General features: G+C 38.9%; 1 protein-coding gene and 1 long non-coding RNA gene across 2 annotated transcripts in view; both read right to left on the reverse strand.

Moving 5' to 3' along the window:
- Window positions 1–14,099, reverse strand: part of LOC110442666 (E3 ubiquitin-protein ligase rnf213-alpha-like) — a gene marked incomplete at its 5' end in the record, with an annotated part of 110,026 nt that overhangs the window by 11,313 nt on the left and 84,614 nt on the right. Inside the window, 7 exons of the mRNA XM_021486376.1 lie at window positions 723–806; window positions 962–1,103; window positions 1,244–1,431; window positions 2,171–2,228; window positions 7,172–7,269; window positions 8,330–8,507; window positions 8,760–8,913. Coding sequence (XP_021342051.1) covers window positions 723–806; window positions 962–1,103; window positions 1,244–1,431; window positions 2,171–2,228; window positions 7,172–7,269; window positions 8,330–8,507; window positions 8,760–8,913 — 902 coding nt within the window. The remainder of the gene's footprint in view (window positions 1–722; window positions 807–961; window positions 1,104–1,243; window positions 1,432–2,170; window positions 2,229–7,171; window positions 7,270–8,329; window positions 8,508–8,759; window positions 8,914–14,099) is intronic.
- Window positions 12,291–14,093, reverse strand: LOC110442810. The gene is made up of 3 exons (XR_002462053.1): window positions 14,002–14,093; window positions 13,113–13,240; window positions 12,291–12,756 (listed from the first exon to the last, which is right to left on the reverse strand). It is a non-coding gene; the product is annotated as an uncharacterized LOC110442810 (long non-coding RNA).

Genomic DNA, 14,099 nt, shown 5'->3' on the forward strand with positions numbered 1-14,099 from the left:
AAAAATAACAACACTTTGTCAGGACCATGAGGCGATCATTCCTACCAACTTTCAGTTCAATCGGCCCAGCAGAACTTGACTTTAAGTTTGAAATGTAAAATGTTAACGGACGACGACGGACGAAAACGGATAGCAATAGGTCACTTGAGCTAAAGCTCAGGTGACCTAAAAAGTATCAAAATGAAAAAAAATGACATTTTGCACAGATGTATTAGGAACATATCACGTATTCAAAGTTTCGCTGAAATTGATGTACCAGTCTTGAGGCAGCAGAATGCATTATAATCAATTTATTCTCCCATCCTTTACAAGTGTCTCTGGTTTTAGCTTGAGAAGATCAGCTTGTCACCCCTTAAGGGAGAGATAGCCTTATGCAGAATGGAATCAGCTAAATTGTGATATCACAAATAGTGAATGGTAATATTTATACTCCACATGTGCCTTTGTTTACGAACATCCCAGTCTACTGTCAGTGGAGATGTGATCAAAATAATAGGTTGGGAGAAAAGAGTACCGTACCTTGAGGATGTAAAAAAGGGAGCCTTTCTGTCACACTCTCAAGGCAGGGAAAGATACTTTTAGTCTACATAGGGAAGGCTTGACAGACAAACTGGTTCCGGTATACCTTCTCAAACTTCCTTGTGGGGGAATAAAGAAGATCTGATTGTTTTTAAATTTACTGTTTACTGTTCACTATGAAAGTAGAGCAAATTTTGACTTACGGAAAGTTTCCAGAGCCTGTCGGACACAATTCCAGGCCTCTGCAAAATCTTGTATCAGCTGTTTCACCTCGTCTTCTTTGCCATCTACAACATAAGTTTGTCAGTGAGAGACTTAGGTAAAATCAACCAAACAGATTTGTCAATGAGAGCCTATCTACCATTTACAATAGTGTCATAAACTTAGGCATTTATAGCACAACAAATAGCGCAACTTTTCCTGGAAGGAAGTGAAATATCACCTTCTATAAAGTCGTTTTGAGCACTTTCCACAGTAAAGGCTGTGGCCTCAGCCCTGTCCAGCTTCCTCTGGTATTTGTGAATCAACATTCTCTGGAGGCGCAAAATGCTGGGGACATGACGTAGGGCTCGAAGATGGCAATCCTATAAATTCAGAAAAAGATTTCTTCAAAATATTGATTTTTTATATATTCATTTCATATGTTATACTAAGAATCATTCCTGTAAATCAAAATCTGGCCTTAATTTGATGTTTTCAAGGAAAAGAAGGGTCCTAGATTTACCTCGTCCAGAAATAGCTTGAGGATTTGATGCTCCCTGCCCATCTTTGTCTGGAAGACAGTGGTGAGGTGATCCATTGAGATTCGTGACCGAAACCTCCACACTGACGCCACTTCCTGTAGAGCCACAGCGGAAACTTGGTGCTGGGGCGTGTCTATCTCAAACAGGAGGCAAAGCAGGGGATCTGATCCTGTCAACATATATATCTATATTATATCATAACTGGATGTACAACAGAGTCTGGTACTGTCAACATTACATAGTTATAAACCTCAGGTAAGGTACAACAGAGTCTGGTACTGTCAACATTACATAGTTATAGACCTCACGTAAGGTACAACAGAGTCTGGTACTGTCAACATTACATAGTTATAGACCTCACGTAAGGTACAACAGAGTCTGGTACTGTCAACATTACATAGTTATAAACCTCAGGTAAGGTACAACAGAGTCTGGTACTGTCAACATTACATAGTTATAGACCTCACGTAAGGTACAACAGAGTCTGGTACTGTCAACATTACATAGTTATAAACCTCAGGTAAGGTACAACAGAGTCTGGTACTGTCAACATTACATAGTTATAGACCTGAGGTCCGGTGCATCAGAGTCTGGTACTGTCAACATTACATAGTTATAAACCTCAGGTAAGGTACAACAGAGTCTGGTACTGTCAACATTACATAGTTATAGACCTCAGGTCAGGTACAACAGAGTCTGGTACTGTCAACATTACATAGTTATGCACTCTAAAAGATGATTATGGATATTAGCATGATGGCTACTATTCATCAATGATTGCTGTAAATAAAATGTCCACAAAGCATTTTATTAACAAGGTATACCAGTAAGTATATAAATTATGATATAGCACTTTTGATGGTGTCCAAGCATACCAAGTTTTATCAACCCGATAAGAAAGCACTTACCCAGTCTCTGGTCTTGAGTAAGTTGCTTGTTGCATGATTTTATTGTTTTCTCCATATCCTGTCAAATACAAAAAATGTCATTACATTAATCTGCAGCTAACTTACTATACTTAGGAGAAATTTTCATCAAGGTTAATACTCCACTAAATCACCAGTAAAACCCATATTCGCCCGGTTTTATTTACCTTTCACAGTTAAATCAACAAATATAAGAATGTTTGTACTAACATTCTCTGTAATAATTAATTGATCCTCGATACAGAGGACAAAAAAGGTAGTTAAACATACTGTAGCTAGAGATTCAGAAGATGACAGATAACTCATAACTGTATATCACCTGCAAAATTATATAGTTAGCAAGAAGCTGTACATTCTACCTTTAGACAATTCAATCAATACACAACTGGCATACCCACTATTGTAAGATCTTCCTAAGTTCTACATAACAACAAGAGATCTTAGAGTGATCTTGGTACCCACTTTTGTAAGATCTTCCTAAATTCTATATAACAACAAGAGATCTTGGAGCAATCTTAGTACCCACTATTGTAAGATCTTCCTAAGTTCTACATAACAACAAGAGATCTTAAGAGTGATCTTGGTACCCACTTTTGTAAGATCTTCCTAAATTCTATATAACAACAAGAAATCTTGGAGCAATCTTAGTACCCACTATTGTAAGATCTTCCTAAGTTCTATATAACAGCAAGAGATTTGAGAGCGATCTTGGTACCCACCATGGTAAGATCTTCATAAGTTCTATATAACAACAAGAGATTTTAGAGCAATATTGGTACCCGCCATCGTATACCTACCAATTGAGATTGGGGGTGAATTCCCCTAGAATTTAAAGCCACTGAAGCAAGAAATATAATAACCTGACTTTATTTTTAAGTATCTAAAGGAATGACAATACAAATACATAGGGTATCAGGACTTTATGTTTAAGTATCTAAAGGAATAACAATACAAATACATAGGGTATCAGGACTTTATGTTTAAGTATCTAAAGGAATTACAATACAAATACATAGGGTATCAGGACCTTATGTTTAAGTATCTAAAGAAATGACAATACAAATACATAGGGTATCAGGACTTTATGTTTAAGTATCTAAAGAAATGACAATACAAATACATAGGGTATCAGGACTTTATGTTTAAGTATCTAAAGGACTTTATGTTTAAGTATCTAAAGAAATGACAATACAAATACATAGGGTATCAGGACTTTATGTTTAGGTATCTAAAGAAATGACAATACAAATACATAGGGTACCAGGACTGTAAGTATTTAGGTGTAAATACCACCTGTAACAGTGGTGACAATTAAACACTCTACCTGTAACAGTGGTGACTATAAACACTCTACCTGTAACAGTGGTGACTATAAACACTACCTGTAACATTGGTGACAATTAAACACTCTACCTGTAACGGTGGTGACAATTAAACAATCTACCTGTAACAGTGGTGACAATTAAACATTCTACCTGTAACAGTGGTGACAATTAAACACTCTACCTGTAACAGTGGTGACAATTAAACACTCTACCTGTAACAGTGGTGACAATTAAACACTCTACCTGTAACAGTGGTGACAATAAACACTCTACCTGTAACAATGGTGACAGTTAAAGACTCTATACCTGTAACAGTGGTGACAATTAAAGACTCTATACCTGTAACATTGGTCACAATTAAACACTCTACCTGTAACAGTGGTGACAATTAAACACTCTACCTGTAACAGTGGTGACAATTAAACACTCTACCTGTAACGGTGGTGACCATTAAACACTCTACCTGTAACAGTGGTGACAATTAAACACTCTACCTGTAACAGTGGTGACAATTAAACACTCTACCTGTAACAGTGGTGACAATTAAACACTCTACCTGTAACAGTGGTGACAATTAAACACTCTACCTGTAACAGTGGTGACAATTAAACACTCTACCTGTAACAGTGGTGACAATTAAACACTCTACCTGTAACAGTGGTGACAATTAAACACTCTACCTGTAACAGTGGTGACAATTAAACACTCTACCTGTAACAGTGGTGACAATTAAACACTCTACCTGTAACAGTGGTGACAATTAAACACTCTACCTGTAACAGTGGTGACAATTAAACACTCTACCTGTAACAGTGGTGACAATTAAACACTCTACCTGTAACAGTGGTGACAATTAAACACTCTACCTGTAACAGTGGTGACAATTAAACACTCTACCTGTAACAGTGGTGACAATTAAACACTCTACCTGTAACAGTGGTGACAATTAAACACTCTACCTGTAACAGTGGTGACAATTAAACACTCTACCTGTAACAGTGGTGACAATTAAACACTCTACCTGTAACAGTGGTGACAATTAAACACTCTACCTGTAACAGTGGTGACAATTAAACACTCTACCTGTAACAGTGGTGACAATTAAACACTCTACCTGTAACAGTGGTGACAATTAAACACTCTACCTGTAACAGTGGTGACAATTAAACACTCTACCTGTAACAGTGGTGACAATTAAACACTCTACCTGTAACAGTGGTGACAATTAAACACTCTACCTGTAACAGTGGTGACAATTAAACACTCTACCTGTAACAGTGGTGACAATTAAACACTCTACCTGTAACAGTGGTGACAATTAAACACTCTACCTGTAACAGTGGTGACAATTAAACACTCTACCTGTAACAGTGGTGACAATTAAACACTCTACCTGTAACAGTGGTGACAATTAAACACTCTACCTGTAACAGTGGTGACAATTAAACACTCTACCTGTAACAGTGGTGACAATTAAACACTCTACCTGTAACAGTGGTGACAATTAAACACTCTACCTGTAACAGTGGTGACAATTAAACACTCTACCTGTAACAGTGGTGACAATTAAACACTCTACCTGTAACAGTGGTGACAATTAAACACTCTACCTGTAACAGTGGTGACAATTAAACACTCTACCTGTAACAGTGGTGACAATTAAACACTCTACCTGTAACAGTGGTGACAATTAAACACTCTACCTGTAACAGTGGTGACAATTAAACACTCTACCTGTAACAGTGGTGACAATTAAACACTCTACCTGTAACAGTGGTGACAATTAAACACTCTACCTGTAACAGTGGTGACAATTAAACACTCTACCTGTAACAGTGGTGACAATTAAACACTCTACCTGTAACAGTGGTGACAATTAAACACTCTACCTGTAACAGTGGTGACAATTAAACACTCTACCTGTAACAGTGGTGACAATTAAACACTCTACCTGTAACAGTGGTGACAATTAAACACTCTACCTGTAACAGTGGTGACAATTAAACACTCTACCTGTAACAGTGGTGACAATTAAACACTCTACCTGTAACAGTGGTGACAATTAAACACTCTACCTGTAACAGTGGTGACAATTAAACACTCTACCTGTAACAGTGGTGACAATTAAACACTCTACCTGTAACAGTGGTGACAATTAAACACTCTACCTGTAACAGTGGTGACAATTAAACACTCTACCTGTAACAGTGGTGACAATTAAACACTCTACCTGTAACAGTGGTGACAATTAAACACTCTACCTGTAACAGTGGTGACAATTAAACACTCTACCTGTAACAGTGGTGAGAATTAAACACTCTACCTGTAACAGTGGTGACGGTTAAAGACTCTACCTGTAACAGTGGTGACAGTTAAACACTCTACCTGTAACAATGGTGACTATAAACACTCTACCTGTAACAGTGGTGACAATTAAACACTCTATACCTGTAACAGTGGTGACAATTAAACACTCTAACTGTAACAGTGGTGAAAATTAAACACTCTAACTGTAACAATGGTGACTATAAACACTCTACCTGTAACAGTGGTGACAATTAAACACTCTACCTGTAATATTGGTGACAATTAAACACTCTACCTGTAACAGTGGTGACAATTAAACACTCTACCTGTAACAGTGGTGACAATTAAACACTCTACCTGTAACAGTGGTGACAATTAAACACTCTACCTGTAACAGTGGTGACAATTAAACACTCTACCTGTAACAGTGGTGACAATTAAACACTCTACCTGTAACAGTGGTGACAATTAAACACTCTACCTGTAACAGTGGTGACAATTAAACACTCTACCTGTAACAGTGGTGACAATTAAACACTCTACCTGTAACAGTGGTGACAATTAAACACTCTACCTGTAACAGTGGTGACAATTAAACACTCTACCTGTAACAGTGGTGACAATTAAACACTCTACCTGTAACAGTGGTGACAGTTAAACACTCTACCTGTAACAGTGGTGACAGTTAAACACTCTACCTGTAACAGTGGTGACAATTAAACACTCTATACCTGTAACAGTGGTGACTATAAACACTCTACCTGTAACAGTGGTGACAATTAAACACTCTATACCTGTAACAGTTGTGACTATAAACACTCTACCTGTAACAGTGGTGACAGTTAAACACTCTACCTGTAACAGTGGTGACAGTTAAACACTCTACCTGTAACAGTGGTGACAGTTAAACACTCTACCTGTAACAGTGGTGACAGTTAAACACTCTACCTGTAACAGTGGTGACAGTTAAACACTCTACCTGTAACAGTGGTGACAGTTAAACACTCTACCTGTAACAGTGGTGACAGTTAAACACTCTACCTGTAACAGTGGTGACAGTTAAACACTCTACCTGTAACAGTGGTGACAGTTAAACACTCTACCTGTAACAGTGGTGACAGTTAAACACTCTACCTGTAACAGTGGTGACAGTTAAAGACTCTACCTGTAACAGTGGTGACAGTTAAACACTCTACCTGTAACAGTGGTGACAGTTAAACACTCTACCTGTAACAGTGGTGACAATTAAAGACTCTATACCTGTAACAGTGGTGACAATTAAACACACTACCTGTAACAGTGGTGACAATTAAACACTACCTGTAACAGTGGTGACAATTAAACACTCTACCTGTAACAGTGGTGACAGACAATGTTTGCTGAACATCTCCTCCCACTGGTTTCTAGCTTTCTTGGTGACCAGGCTACATAAGTCTGCACTCTGTGCCCCTGAAATGCAGATTGTTGTCACATAAAAGTTTTTTAGATCCTGGAGTTCCATCACCTTTCCTTTAATATTCACCTAAACCAACAAACATTAATAAACAGTGATAGTAATATTTTCTTACATTGAAATAAGATCTGCATCATTCAAAGAGTGGTTAGCTGACATGCTATGAAAATGTTGGAGAAAATACTGAAATGAACATGCAAAGGGCAATAACTTTTGCAAAAATAGTCGAATCAAAATTCTTTTCAAGGAAACACAACAAGATATCATGATTATTTAGCCTACTAAGTTTGCAAGAGATCCGTTGAAAAATGTAGGAAGAGAATGCCGGACAAAAATCAAATACTGAAATGAACAAAGGGCAATAACTTTTGGAAAAATTGTCGAATTAAAATTCTTTTAAGGCAGATCGACACAACTTCATATCATGATTATAATTAAATCAAGTTTCAAAGAGATCCGTTGAAAAATGTAGAAGGAGATTGCCGGACAAAAATCAAATACTGAAATAAACAAAGGGCAATAACTTTTGCAAAAAGTGTTGATTCAAAATTCTTTTCAAAGAAACACAACATATCATGATTATTTAGCCTACTAAGTTACAAAGAGATCCGTTACAAAAATGAGGAGATTGCCGGACAAACAAAAGTTTACGCCGGATGGACGCACGGACGGACAACGCCATACCATAATACTCCTGTCAAATTTGACGGGCGTTTAAAAACAACTGCACTTTTAAAAACTTTCAAAGTTACAACTCATTATGATGTGTAATACTTTTACCAAATAATTACTACAATTAACAAACCTCTATTGTTGTAGATCTCTGTGACACTAGACAGGACCTTGTGTAACATGAACTGTATTACATGTTTTCTACAACTGACGTACCTCCATTGTTGTAGGTCTCTGTGACACTAGACAAGACCTTGTGTAACATGTACTGTATTACATGTTTACTACAACTGACGTACCTCCATTGTTGTAGGTCTCTGTGACACTATAGACAGGACCTAGTGTAACATGAACTGTATTACATGTTTACTACAACTGACGTACCTCCATTGTTGTAGGTCTCTGTGACACTAGACAGGACCTTGTGTATCAGCAGTAGAACATCATCCACACTCCGCCCAGTCACTCGTTGTAGACTGGCGATGTCCAGTTCGATGTGGTTTAGCAGGAATTCCACTATTTTGTTATCTGGAATGTCTGGTTTGATCATACTACAGATCACCTACAAATACACAATCAACTTACAGTGTAATAATGAATTTTTACCAAACTTTGACAATGTCTTATGTCTGTTAAATCATAATTACTGAAGAAAATTATTTTCAAACATGTACTGTTGTCATGTGAATTGATACTAAAAAGATTTCTTTTTACAATTTCATGGTTCATCATGAATCCTTTTACTCTGGAATGGAAATCAGTGAGAGGAACCAGTCTCTTCAGTCAACAACAAGGAGCATGTGTAATCTCGTACTTGAGGATTTTCGTTGGTGCCCAACAGCATTGCTACATGGGTAAGGAGCCTCAGTATGACGCAGGTGACCCGGGACATCTTTCTTTCAGCCACAACAACATCTGTTCTCTGGTCAGCCCGACCAAGAATATGGCCAGGTTTGGTCTTGTCAGTCCTGGGGTCAGTAAGTAAATCACTCATTATTTCACAGTTTAATTCAGTTTTGATCAAGGGTTAAAACATTACTTCACACTTTATGCCAATTTTAATTTAGTCTAAATGCAACACTTATGCAATTAAATGTCAAATTCCTTGTGTAACATTTATCTTGGTTTCTTCGGTATCAAGGCTCAAGAAACCATCTACAAAGGCCTTTATATTGAGGAATTTAACTTTCCAATAGGATGCTGCAAATTACTTATACTACAATTGTACTTATATTCTTGTATAAAGTCACATTATCATCAATGAAACACAAAGAGAGGCCAATTGGAGGAAGAAGGCATGCACAAAATATAACAAATCTACAGGAATACACATTTGTACAGCTTGGAAAAATAGAACAATGCATATTTACAAGAGAGAAAAATATCGGTCTTTATCCACAGATCTTACCTTTTAACATCAATTTATATTCATTAACAAAAATTCAGTCATAAATGCTGGCATGTAGAAGGGCACTGTTCAATGTTTTTTCTTCAGCATGATGCACCAGTGTTTCACACAATAATTTTATTACATACTGATTTTTAAATTCACTACAAAATCCAATAAGTTTGTTTAATTGAACAATGATGTATTTAACATTAGAAAGCTCTGGAACCTGTATTACAAAATGTTTTCTTTATGAAAATTATTGCGGGAATGATTGTTTCACTTGCTCCCATCTGACCTGACATTCTTGTGAGCAGAAATTCAAATACCTGGACATAAATGTGCTGTTATAGTAAACAAGAGGCCCAGGGGGCCTGTATCGCTCACCTGGATAATAAAGCAACCATGGGAAAGCATTCTTATAACACAAGATCCTTCCAATAGTACAGAAGAAGAAAGATTTTAAAGATTTAAACCTCTAATTTCCCTATTGGGCCCACAACTCTCAGCCTCCATGGGTCCAAACCCATTGTTTATACAAAATTTAGTATGCTCTAGGTTGAATTGGGCTAAAATCCCTTATTTCCTATGGTAGAAGAAGAAGGATTTCAAAGGTTTTTACCTCTATTTCCCCTTTTGGGCTCTGCCCCCATGAGAGCCACGCCTACCATTTATACAAATTAGTCCCCTTCGCCCAGGGAGGCCACACCCACCGTTAATACAAAATTGAGTCCTCTTGCCCCAAGGATGCTCCAGACCAAATAAGGATAAAATCCCTTAATCCATACGATAGAAAAAGGATTTTAAAAGGTTTTATCCTCTATTTTCCCTTTAAGGCCCCACCTCTCTGCCCCCAGGGGGCCACACCCACTGTTTATACAAAATTGAGTCCCCTTGGCCCAAGGATGCTCCAGACAAAATTGGGATAAAATCCTTTAATTCCTATGGTAGAAGAAGGAATTTACAGGTTTACCTCTATTTCCCCTATTCCGCCCAACCCCTCTTCCCCTAGGGGTGTCACATCCACCGTTTATACAACATTGAGTCCTTTTGGCCCAAAGATGCTCCAGATTAAAATGAGGATATAATCCCTTAATCCCTACAGTAAGAGAAGGATTTTAAAGGTTTTACCTCTATTTCCCCTATTGGGCCGCACCTCTCTGGCTCCAGGGGGGCCACACCCACTGTTTAAACAAAATTGAGTTCCCTTGGTCTAAGGATGCTCCAGACAAAATTAGGATAAAATCCCATTACCCCCACGGTAGAAAAAGGATTTAAAAAGTTTTACCTCTATTTCCCATATTCGGCCCCACCCCTCTGCCCCTAGGGAGGCCATACCCACCGTTTATACAAAAATTGAGTCCCCTTGGCCTAGGGATGCTAATGAAGACGCTTACCCATCATCCTGTTTGCCATACCTAATGTAGACCCTTACCAATCATCCTGTATGCCATACCTAATGTAGGCCCTTACCCATCATCCTGTATGCCATACCTAATGTAGACCCTTACCAATCATCCTGTATGCCATACCTAATGTAGACCCGTACCAATCATCCTGTATGCCATACCTTATGTAGATCCTTACCCATCACCCTGTATGCTGTGCCTAATGTAGACCCTTACCCATCACCCTGTATGCCATACCTAATGTAGACCCTTACCCATCATCCTGTATGCCATACCTAATGTAGACCCTTACCCATCATCCTCTTTGCTATACCTAGCCCATCACCCTGTATGCTGTACCTAATGTTGACCCTTACCAATCATCCTGTATGCTACACCTAATGTAGACACTTACCAATCATGATCATCCTGTATGCTGTACCTAATGTAGACCCTTACCCATCATCCTGTATACTATACCTAACCCATCACCCTGTATGCTATACCTAACCCATCATCCTGTATGCTGTACCTAACCCATCATCCTGTATGCTATACCTAATGTAGACCCTTACCCATCATCCTGTATGTTATACCTAATGTAGACCCTTACCCATCATCCTGTATACTACACCTAATGTGGACCCTTACCAATCATCCTGTATGCTATACCTAATGTAGATCATTACCAATCATCCTGTATGCCATACCTAATGTAGGCCCTTACCCATCATCCTGTATGCCATACCTAATGTAGATCCTTACCAATCATCCTGTATACTACACCTTATGTAGACCCTTACCCACCATCCTGTATACTACACTTAATGTAGACCCTTACCAATCATCCTGTATACTACGTATGCCATACCTAATGTAGACCCTTACCAATTATCTTGTATGCCATACCTAATGTAGATCCTTACCAATCATCCTGTATACTACACCTAATGTAGACCCTTAACAATCATCCTGTATGCTATACCTAATGTAGACCCTTACTAATCATCCTGTTTGCTATACCTAATTATACCTAAAACAGACCCTTACCCATCATCCTGTTTGCTACACCTAATGAAGACCCTTACCCACCATCCTGTATACAACACTTAATGTAGACCCTTACCCATCATCCTGTATGCCATACCTAATGTAGATCCTTACCAATCATCCTGTATGCCATCCCTAATGTAGACCCTTACCAATTATCCTGTATGCCATACCTAATGTAGATCCTTACCAATCATCCTGTATGCTATACCTAATGTGGACCCTTACCAATCATCCTGTATGCTATACCTAATGTGGACCCTTACCCACCATCCTGTATGCTATACTCCTGTATGCTATACCTAATGTAGATCCTTACCAATCATCCTGTATACTATACCTAATGTAGATCCTTACCAATCATCCTGTATGCCATAACTAATGTAGACCCTTACCAATCATCCTGTTAACCCATCATCCTGTATGCTGTACCTAACCCAACATCCTGTATGCTATACCTAATGTAGACCCTTACTAATCATCCTGTTTGCTATACCTAATTATACCTAAAACAGACCCTTACCCATCATCCTGTATACTACACCTAATGTGGACCCTTACCAATCATCCTGTATACTACACCCAATGTAGACCCTTACCCATCATCCTGTATACTACACCTAATGTAGATCCTTACCCATCACCCTGTATGCTGTGCCTAATGTAGACCCTTACCCATCACCCTGTATGCCATACCTAATGTAGACCCTTACCCATCACCCTGTATGCCATACCTAATGTAGACCCTTACCCATCACCCTGTATGCCATACCTAATGTAGACCCTTACCCATCACCCTGTATGCCATACCTAATGTAGACCCTTACCCATCACCCTGTATGCCATACCTAATGTAGACCCTTACCCATCACCCTGTATGCCATACCTAATGTAGACCCTTACCCATCACCCTGTATGCCATACCTAATGTAGACCCTTACCCATCACCCTGTATGCCATACCTAATGTAGACCCTTACCAATCATCTGGTTAACCCATCATCCTGTATGCTGTACCTAACCCAACATCCTGTATGCTATACCTAATGTAGACCCTTACTAATCATCCTGTTTGCTATACCTAATTATACCTAAAACAGACCCTTACCCATCATCCTGTTTGCTACACCTAATGTAGACCCTTACCCACCATCCTGTATACAACACTTAATGTAGACCCTTACCCATCATCCTGTATGCCATACCTAATGTAGACCCTTACCCATCACCCTGTATGCCATACCTAATGTAGACCCTTACCCATCACCCTGTATGCCATACCTAATGTAGACCCTTACCCATCACCCTGTATGCCATACCTAATGTAGACCCTTACCCATCACCCTGTATGCCATACCTAATGTAGACCCTTACCAATTATCCTGTATGCTACACCTAATGTAGACCCTTACCCACCATCCTGTATGCTATACCTAATGTAGACCCTTACCCATCATCCTGTATACTATACCTAACCCATCACCCTGTATGCTATACCTAATGTAGACCCTTACTAATCATCCTGTTTGCTATACCTAATTATACCTAAAACAGACCCTTACCCATCATCCTGTATACTACACCTAATGTGGACCCTTACCAATTATCCTGTATGCTACACCTAATGTAGACCCTTACCCACCATCCTGTATGCTATACCTAATGTAGACCCTTACTAATCATCCTGTTTGCTATACCTAATTATACCTAAAACAGATCCTTACCCATCATCCTGTATGCTACACCTTATGTAGACCCTTGCCCGCCATCCTGTATGCTATACCTAATGTAGACCCTTACTAATCATCCTGTTTGCTATACCTAATTATACCTAAAACAGACCCTTACCCATCATCCTGTATGCTACACCTTATGTAGACCCTTACCCACCATCCTGTATGCTATACCTAATGTAGACCCTTACCAATCATCCTGTATGCTACACCAAATGTAGACCCTTACCCATCATCCTGTATGCTATACCTAATGTGGACCCTTACCAATCATCCTGTATACTACACCTAATGTAGACCCTTACCCATCGTCCTGTATACAACACTTAATGTAGACCCTTACCCACCATCCTGTATGCTATACCTAATGTAGACCCTTACATACCTAATGTAGATCCTTACCAATCATCCTGTATACTACCCCTAATGTAGACCCTTACCCATCATCCTGTATGCTACACCAAATGTAGACCCTTACCCATCATCCTGTATGTTATACCTAATGTAGACCCTTACCCATCATCCTGTATGCTACACCAAATGTAGACCCTTACCCATCATCCTGTATGTTATACCTAATTTTACCGTAAACTGACC

Source organism: Mizuhopecten yessoensis, unplaced genomic scaffold (assembly GCF_002113885.1).
Source record: "Mizuhopecten yessoensis strain PY_sf001 unplaced genomic scaffold, ASM211388v2 scaffold1923, whole genome shotgun sequence".
NCBI classification, from domain to species: domain Eukaryota; kingdom Metazoa; phylum Mollusca; class Bivalvia; order Pectinida; family Pectinidae; genus Mizuhopecten; species Mizuhopecten yessoensis.